Source organism: Cebus imitator, unplaced genomic scaffold, assembly GCF_001604975.1.
Source record: "Cebus imitator isolate Cc_AM_T3 unplaced genomic scaffold, Cebus_imitator-1.0 Scaffold766, whole genome shotgun sequence".
NCBI lineage: Eukaryota > Metazoa > Chordata > Mammalia > Primates > Cebidae > Cebus > Cebus imitator.
In genome coordinates, this window is record NW_016108081.1 from 262,648 (window position 1) to 272,145 (window position 9,498).

The following is a 9,498-nucleotide window of genomic DNA, read 5'->3' on the forward strand; positions in this document are numbered from 1 at the left end:
AGGTGTAGGCAAGGACTTCATGACCAAAACACCAAAAGCATTGACAACAAAAGCCAAAATAGACAAATGGGACCTAATCAAACTCCACAGCTTCTGCACAGCAAAGGAAACAGTCATTAGAGTGAATCGGCAACCAACAGAATGGAAACATTTTTTTGCAGTTTACCCATCTGACAAAGGGCTGATATCCAGAATTTGCAATGAACGAAAACAGATTTACAAGAAAAAAACAAACAAGCCCATTGAAAAGTGGGCAAAGGATATGAACAGACACTTTACAAAAGAAGACTTACATGAGGCCAACAAACATGAAAAAATGCTCATCATCACTGGTCATCAGAGAAATGCAAATGAAAACTACATTGAGATACCATCTCAGGCCAGTTAGAATGGTGATCATTAAAAATCTAGAGACAATAGATGCTGGAGAGGATGTGGAGAAATAGGAACACTTTTACACTGTTGGTGGTAGTGTAAATTAGTTCAACCATTTGGAAGACAGTGTGGCGATTCCTCAAGGACCTAGATATAGAAATTCCATTTGACCCAGCAATCCCATTACTGTGTATATATCCAAAGGATTACAAATCGTTCTACTATAAGGACACATGCACACAAATGTTCATTGCAGCAGTGTTTACAATAGGAAAGACCTGGAACCAACCCAAATGCCCATCGATGATAGACTGAACAGGGAAAATGTGGTACGTATACACCATGGAATATTATGCAGCCATCAAAAACGATGAGTTTGTATCCTTTGTAGGGACATCGATGAACCTGGAGACAATCATTTTCAGCAAACTGACAGAAGAGCAGAAGATCAAACACCGTATGTTCTCACTCATAGGCGGGTGTTGAACAATGAGAACACATAGACACAGGGAGGGGAGCACTACACACTGGGGTCAGTTGGGGGGAAATAGGGGAGGGACGGTCGGGAGTGGGGAGCTGGGGAGAGGGAGGGATAGCAAGGGGAGAGATGCCAGATGCAGGCGATGGGGAGGAAGGCAGCAAATCACACTGCCACGTGTGTACCTATGCAACAATTTTGCATGTTCTTCACATGTACCCCCAAACCTAAAATGCAATAAAATAAATGGGGAAAATATGTTGATGACATATTAACATACTAATATGGTATTCTTTTAATAAATTTGGTCAGGTGACTTGTTTACGTAAAGTTGCATTGTTTTATTTCTTCTTAGATTTGAGGAGGCGATGAAGGAGGCTCATGCTGTAGATCAAAAGCTTGCAGAGAGGCAGGAAGATGAAGCCAGCCTGGAAAAGAAATGGCCCTTCCTTGGAGTTCCTTTCACAGTCAAGGAAGCTTTCCAGCTGCAAGGTACTATTCTCTTATTTTTGGCCACATGAGTTTAACTCACAAGTGGCTACATTTTCTAAAATTATAAACTAAAAAGGATGTTATAAAGGTGAAGGACTAACTCATGCTGCTTCTTCACTTTTAAAATGAGAGAAACGATTCAGCAAGTTGCATTGGAAAAAGAAATAATAATGGCAATTCTCTGTTAGCTCTGTATGGCATATGGGGGCACTATGATCAGTACCTATTAATCCTCACAGCCAACTTATAAGAATAGTATTATTGACCTTATATTTCAAATAAGAAAATTGAGGCTTATGTCTTTAAAGTATTTTGGCTAAAGCCAAACTTGGATTCTGATAAATACCTGTGCTTTCTCTTTGAAACAGTTCTTATTTTGTAACATCTTGCTAGCGTCAACAGTAAATGAAAATCTGAAATATTTGGAAAGTAAATGACATACTTTAAAATAACCCATGGGTCAAAGAAATAAATCACAAGGAAACTTTTGAACTGAAAGAAAAAATATGATAATATAACAAAACTTATGGGATGTAGATATATTAGCACTTAAAGGGAAATGTATGGCTTTCAGCAAGTATATTTGAAAAGAAAGATGTAAAATCAATAACTGAAGCCTGGCCTTAAATGGCTCCTGGGAAAGGGGTTAGTGAGGGAACTGCAGCGTCATGTTCACCGGGAACCTCTGGGATCCTAGCTATAGGGAAACCCTTGTCCCCTCTGGGTGTATGAGCTGGCAGGAAGATCTGGCAGAGAGCAGGCAGAGATGGACCTTCAGAGGGTTTGGAGCCTGGAAGCTTTTGGTTCTCTGGGCAGCTTTAGCTGAGAGCACCCACAGACATCAATACCCAGGCCTTCCCATTCCGCCAAGGATGTGCTGGCCGGAGTGACCTCTGAGCCAGTAGAGAGCAGGACCAGCTTCCCCATGGGACTGAGGTGCATTGGCCCTGCAAGCTTTCCTGCCTGCCAGCCCCTCCCAGCATCCATGCCTAGCTGCTTTGTAGGAGCAGTTTCATATAACAGCCCCTGTCACCCAACCTCAGTGTATTGATGCACCTAAGTACTTTCCTGGCTAGCCTGGATCATATTGGATCCCCTAGCATAGCTAGAGCTGAACCCCAGCTAAGGGACAGCAAGGTGCACCCAGGGTTGCAGTATGCTACTAGAGAGCAAGGAACAGAGATCTGTGGACAGTATCAAAGCAGGGGAGCAGCTCCCACTCATAGAACACTGAGAGGGAGAGATGCATGGTTTCCTGGGCCAGGTGAGATGGGCATGCCTCCCTCCACAGGGTGCGTCCATAGTGTGTGGTGTATCTCTCTGCTTCAACCTCTTCCTGAGAGGGCTGGTGGTACAGAACAGCTAACAAAAGAAATGCCAGTGCAGCACCACTGTTCAGAGGGGCTCTTCCAAATCTCAGGAGCAGATCTGGTGAGGGGAGTGCTGTCTCTTTCTGTCCTCCCAACTCAAGGACATGCCCACATATTAAAGGACATACAGAAGAACTGCACAACTTGGTATTAACCTAGCTACCAGCCATTACTCTTATGCTTCATCTACTGGATTGCAGCCCAAATTACACCACCAATCAATCATCCTACCAATATGTACACCTGTGAAACCAAGTGCAAGAATTCAAACACACATAAAGATTCTATACAGAACACTGGCCTTCTGAAAGAGTCCACAAACATAGCCAACTAACTATACTAAACTTACACCACAGTTACAGAAATAACAATCTTCAAAGATTAGAACAAATCAGTGCAAGTACTCTAGAAATATAAAAAGCCAGAGTGTCCCTGTTGACCTCAGAACAAGTCCAATAGCTCCCCAGAAATAGTTTTTAACGAGTCTCAAATGACTGAGATGACATAGACTTCAGGATCTGGGTGTCAGTGAAACTTATTGAGATTCAGGAGAAAGTTGTAATCCAAGGAATCCAAAGAATTCAGTGAAATGACCCAAGAGATGAGACACGAAATGGGCCTTTTAGGAAACAACCAAACAGAGCTTCTAGAACTTAGAAACTCACTATGAGAATTTCATAATACAATTGGAAGTATTAGCAGCAGAATAGACCAAACTGAGTAAAGAATCTCAGAGCTTGAATACTGTTTTTTCAAATCACCTCAATCACACAAAAAATAAAGAAAAAAGAAATTAGAAAAATGAATGAAACCTCCAAGAAATATGGAATGATGTAAGGAAACCAAACTTATGACTTGTCAGCATTCTCGAGAGAGAAGGAAAGAGAATAATAAACTTGGAAAATATATTTGAAGTGAAGAGGCTGACACCAACCTTGGTGAAAAGGTTGACATGCAAATCAAAGTGGTACAGATAATGGTGGTCACATGCTATATAAGATGACCATCCCCAAGGAACATAGTAATCAGATTCACCAAGTTCAATGCAAACACACACACACACACACACACACACACACACACACACACACACACACACACACTCTCTCACTCTTAAAGGCAGCTAGAGAGAAGGGTTTAGTTACATACAGAGGGAACTCCATCAGGCAAGCAGTAGAACTCTCAGCAGAAAACTTAGCAACCAGAAGATATTGGGGGTCTATTTTCAGCATCCTTAAAGACAAGAAATTCCAACCAAGAATTTCATATCCTCACAAATAAGCCTCATAAATGAAGGAGAAATAAATTTCTTCTCAGACAAGAAAATGCTGAGAGAATATTTTTCAACTAGACCAACCTTATGGAAGTGCTAAACATGGATTCAAAGAGTGACACCAGCTATCACAGAAACACTCAAGCTTATAGCTTTCATGCACTATAAAACAACTGTGCAATCAAGACTGTATAGCAAACAGCTAATAGCATGACTTGAATAAAATCACATGTATCAATACTAACCTTGAATATAAATGAGCTACATTTCCCAATTAAAAGGCAGAGTGTTGGCCAGGCATGGTGGCTCATGCCTGTAATCCCAGCTCTTTTGGAGGCCAAGGCAGGTGGATCACGAGGTCAGGAGTTTGAGAACAGCCTGACCAACATGGTGAAACCCCATCTACTAAAATGACAAAATAAAAGACAAAACACAAAAATTAGCTGGACGTGGTGGTGTTTGTTTGTAATCTCAGCTACTCAGGAGGCTGAGGCAGGAGAATTGCTTGAACCTGGGAGGTGGAGGTTGCAGTGAGCTGAGATTGCACCATTGCACTCCAGCCTGGATGACAGAATGAGACTCTGTCTAAAAAAAAAAGAATGTCAGGCTGGATGAAAAAACAAGACCCAACCGTCTGTGGTCTCTGAGAGGTCCATCTCACATATAATGACATTCACAGGCTCAAAGTGAAAGGATGTACAAAGATCCATCATGTAAACAAAAAACAAAAAAGAGCAGGATTTTCTATTCTTTTTATCATATAAAATAGATTTTTAAACCAGCAACAATGAGGAAAGACAAAGAAAGGCATCATAAAATGATAAAGGTTTTAATTCAACAAGAAGACTGACCCATCTTAAACATGTATGCATCCAACATTGGAGCACTCAGATTCACAGAAAAAAACTTCATAACATAAGACAATTCTTAGACAGCTACACAATAATATTACGAGGTTTCAAAACCCATCTGACAGTGTTAGACAGATTATTGAAGCAGGAAACGAACAAAGAAATTCAGGGCTTCATCTCAACACTTGACCAATTGCACTTAATAGACAGCTACAAAATGCCCCACCCAACAACCATGGAATATACATTCAATGGAACATACACTACATGGTCAGTCCTACTTCAAGTCTCAATAAATTAAAATATTAAATCTTACCAAACACTCTCTTGGACCAGAGTGAAACATAAATAGAAATCAACATCAAGATCTCTGAAAACTACACAAATACATGGAAATTAAACAACTTTCTTATAAAAGAACTCCTAGCTAAACATTGAAATTAAGGCATAAATCAGTAGCTGCAACACTAGAAAGAAGGTGGAGCAAAAGCAGCAAATCACACTGCCACGTGTGTACATATGCAACAATCTTGCATGTTCTTCACATGTACCCCAAAACCTAAAATGCAATTAAAAAATAAATATATAGCTAGTGCTCAACTTATGACCACGATTGGTTCTGACAGACTGGTCATAACACGATTTGGTCATAAGTTGAGTAGACTATATGTACAGTACTGTGAAATGATGTTATAAAAATCTTTAAGTCATATTTTATCATAATTTTCTTTCATTATTGTTATATATCATAATTTTCTTTGTTCATTTTATGCCATTTCTATCACCTCTACACCACTTTGTTTCTTATTTCCACATTCGTCACGTTTAAGTAAAACACTGCATTACCAGTACAACTGGTTTAATATTTGCAAAACATACAAAATTACAAAATACAGGTGCATACAAAAATACAAAATACAGGTGTAAAAAATACCATAGGAAACATTTTCCCAATTACAAAACATATCAAAATATATAAACATGTATGAAGCATTTTGTTGGCCACTGGTACTTGGCTGCGGATCGTTGATGTCATCTGGGGCAGCAGTTGGGGTTACCGGAGTTGATTTTTTCATAAACATGGTGAGCTTTTTCTGAATTGTATGTTTTTTTTTTTCTTCATAAATTTCACAATATGTATGAAACACATCATGTGCCATCCGTTCAATCCTTGCAAATCGTTCAATGTTTGGGTCCATTGCTTCGAAATGTGTAAGAAGTTTATTCAGTAAAGATAAACCGTCTGATAATCCCTTAGTGGTGAACTTTCTTTCTGGCTCCTCCTCTTCTTTTTCTGCTTCTCTTCTTTCTTCTTCCGCCACTCTTTCTTCTTCCAGTTCGATTAGCTCTTCATTTGTAAGTTCTCCGGATTCTTTGTCTAGCAACTCTTCAACATCTTCCATTTCACACTCCAAAGAAAGGTCTTTAGCGAGTTTTACTATTTTTTCCCGAATCGTTTCAAGTTCATGTTCACTGTCAAATCCATCAAAATCATTAACATCGCGCTTAACATAATTTTTCCAGATGTCATTCTTGCACTTTGTTGTCACAGCCTCCCAGGCAGTAGCGATATTCTTTATACACATCAAAATGTTGTATTGTTTCCAAAAATCTACAGCGGAGCAGTCGTGGCTAGCGATTGTGGTTGTAAAGTTGAATGGTCATAAGTTGCATAGGTCATAAGTCGATCAATACCTGTATATACAAACCAAAAAAAAAAAAAGAAGAAGAAGAAAATCCCTTTGTTTCCAGAAAATCTCCTGAAAAAGAGGCAGACTTATTCAGCCCTCAAATCCACACAGGCAAAGCAGGCAGTTCTGGCAAAGAAGGAGCAGAGAAAAGGAAAAAGGCTCAGGTTTAAGTGACTGGAGTCATTTCTACACGATTCCTGGAAGCAGAAGCATGGCAATGTGCATCTCAACCACCTAGAAGTGAAACCTCTTGCCTTGGATTTGCCAGATAAACATTCCTTGGCCTCCGTTATATGCATCAAAAGGATTCATGTTGTGAGTTTACTGGCTCAGAGAACTATTGCAAGACCTCACCCAAAGAAAAATTTTCATGGTGTCTTTTTAAAAGTCATCCCTTAGAACCTAAAAATGCTGCATAAAATGGAACCTTATGTGGTCTAGGGATTTACAAATCTGAATTCTGTACGGGAGCTCATTTTGAAATGTGGACAAGCCAAAGTCAACAATAAGACCATCCCTCTGACAGACAACACAGTGATTGAGGAGCACCTGGGGAAGGTTGGGCTCATTTGCTTGGAAGACCTCATTCATGAAATTGCCTTCCCAGGGAAGCATTTCCAGGAGATCTCATGGTTCTTGTGTCTCTTTCACCTCTCAATGGCCCTTCATGCTACCAAAAATAGAGTGGGCTTCCTCAAGGAGATGGGCACACCTGGCTATTGGAGTGAACTCATCAATCAGCTCATTCGCCAGCTAAACTAACTCAGGTACCAAACTGCAGTAAATTTTTAACAATGAAATGGAAACATCTTTTTCTTTCTGTTTTTTTTTTGGGGGGGGGCGGGAGGAATTTTTATCAAATATCTTCAGGGAAGATTATTTCCTGCTTTATTTTCAAAAACTGGAAAGGAAGTGTCAAAGAAAAGACAGGAACTGACCAGATGTGGTGGCTTACATCTTTAATCCCAGCACTTTGGGAGGCTGAGGCAGGTAGATCACCTGAGGTCAGGAGTTCGAGACCAGCCTGACCAAAATGGAGAAATTCCATCTTTACTAAAATTATAAAAATTAGCCGGGCATTTTGGTTCATACCTGTAATCCCACCTACTCAGGAGGCTGAGGCAGGAGAATCACTTGAATCTGGGAGGCAGAGGTCGCAGTGAACTGAGATCACACCATTGCACTCCATCCTGAGCAACATGAGCAAAATTCTGTCAAAAAAAAAAAAAAAGTGGCTCGATCCAAGATGGCCGAGTAGGAGCAGCTCTAGATTGCAGCTCCCAGTGAAAGCACAGAGGGTGAGTGATCACTGCATTTTCAGACAGATATTTATTGCCCACAGACTAGGAGATTCCTGGGCAGAGGAGCACCATGGGTCTCCAATCTGGCTGTTTCAGCCAGCACAGCTGGTCTCTATGCACACAAAAAAAAACTCACATGGGCCCGGGCGCCATTTCAGCTGTTGACAGGAGCACCTGGGAGACGTAGTCACCCATTCAACTGATAAAAAGGGGACTGAAATAGGGAGCCAGGCCAGGAGATTCCTGGGTGAAAACATGCCACGAGTTTCCAGCATGGCTGTTTCAGCCAACTCAGTGGGTCTCTGCCCAAAATCTCACACAAATCTGGGCATCTTTTCAACTGGCGACTGGAACACCTGGGAGACAGAGTGGCCTGTTCAACTGAAAAAAAGGGGACTGAAACAGGGAGCCAGGACAGGAGATTCCCAGGTGAAAAAGCACCACAAGCCCCCAGCGCAATCTGGGCATGGTTTCAACAGGTGACTGGAAAGCCTGGAAACAGAATCGCCCATTCAACTAAAGAAAAGGGGTCAGAGGCAGGGAGCCAGGTGATCAGGCACGGCTGGTCCCACAACCAGAAAGACCAGGAATCTGAAATGCTCTGGAGAGAGAGTTTCAAAGCAAGCACAGCTGAACCTGGGATGATCCAGCTCTGTGGGAGAAGGGTGTCCACCATTACAAAAGAAATCCACCACTACTGAGGTAGTCTGCCATTTCCGAGGCAGTTCTAACTAGACTCCTATGAACAGGACTGCAGGGAAGTTCACACAGCAGCTGGGCAGAGCCCACAGCAGCTCAGCAACATCTCTGCTGGTAGACTGTGACTAGGCTGCTTCCTCTCTGGGCATGGCATCCCTGAAAAAAGGCAGTACCATGACAGAAACTTATAAATAAAGTCCCACCCTCCAGGGAGAGAGCACCTGGGAAATAAAAGGCTGTTATGAGTTCTGCTGCAGCAGGCTTAAACGTACCTGCCCAGCAGCTCTGAATGGAACAACGGAGTTCACAGCTCGGCACTTGAGCTCCTATAAAGGACAGACTGTCTCCTCAAGCAGCTCCCCGACCCCTGTATATCCAGATTCAACTCATAAAGGAGAACTCAGACAGACATCTGGCAGGTATCCTTCTGGGACAAACATAGCAGAAGAAGAACTGGCAGCAACCCTTACTGTTCTGCAGCCACTGCAGTTGAGGCCCAGGCAAGCAGGATCTGGAGTGGACCTCCAACAGTCCTATAGGAGAGGGGCCTGTTAGAAGGAAAGCTAAGAAACAGAAAGAAATGACATCATCAGCAACAAACAGGGTGTCCACTCAGAGACTCCACCTGAAAGTCACCAAATACAAAGAACACAGGTATATAAATCCACGAAGATGGGAAGAAACCAGCTCCAAAATGATGAAAACACCCCAACCAGAGTGCCTCTCCTCCTCCATGGGATCACAATTCCTCACAACAAAGGGAACAAGACTGGATGGAGAATGAGTCTGATGAATTGACTGAAACTTGTCAGAAAGTGGATAATAAGAAACTTCTCTGAGCTAAAAGAACAAGTTTTAACACAATGCAAAGAAACTAAGAACCTGGAAAAAAGGTTTGACGAAATACTAATGAGAATAAACAGCTTAGAGAGGAATATAAATGAATTGATGGAGCTGAAAAACACAAG

At 41.6% G+C, this 9,498-nt stretch overlaps 1 protein-coding gene across 3 annotated transcripts in view; it reads left to right on the forward strand.

The window, feature by feature from the left end:
- Positions 1-9,498, forward strand: part of FAAH2 (fatty acid amide hydrolase 2) — a 204,501-nt gene that overhangs the window by 38,513 nt on the left and 156,490 nt on the right. For all 3 annotated transcript variants that reach the window (XM_017519684.2, XM_017519685.2, XM_037735270.1), the window contains exon 3: positions 1,209-1,345. In XM_017519684.2, coding sequence (XP_017375173.1) covers positions 1,209-1,345 — 137 coding nt within the window. The remainder of the gene's footprint in view (positions 1-1,208; positions 1,346-9,498) is intronic.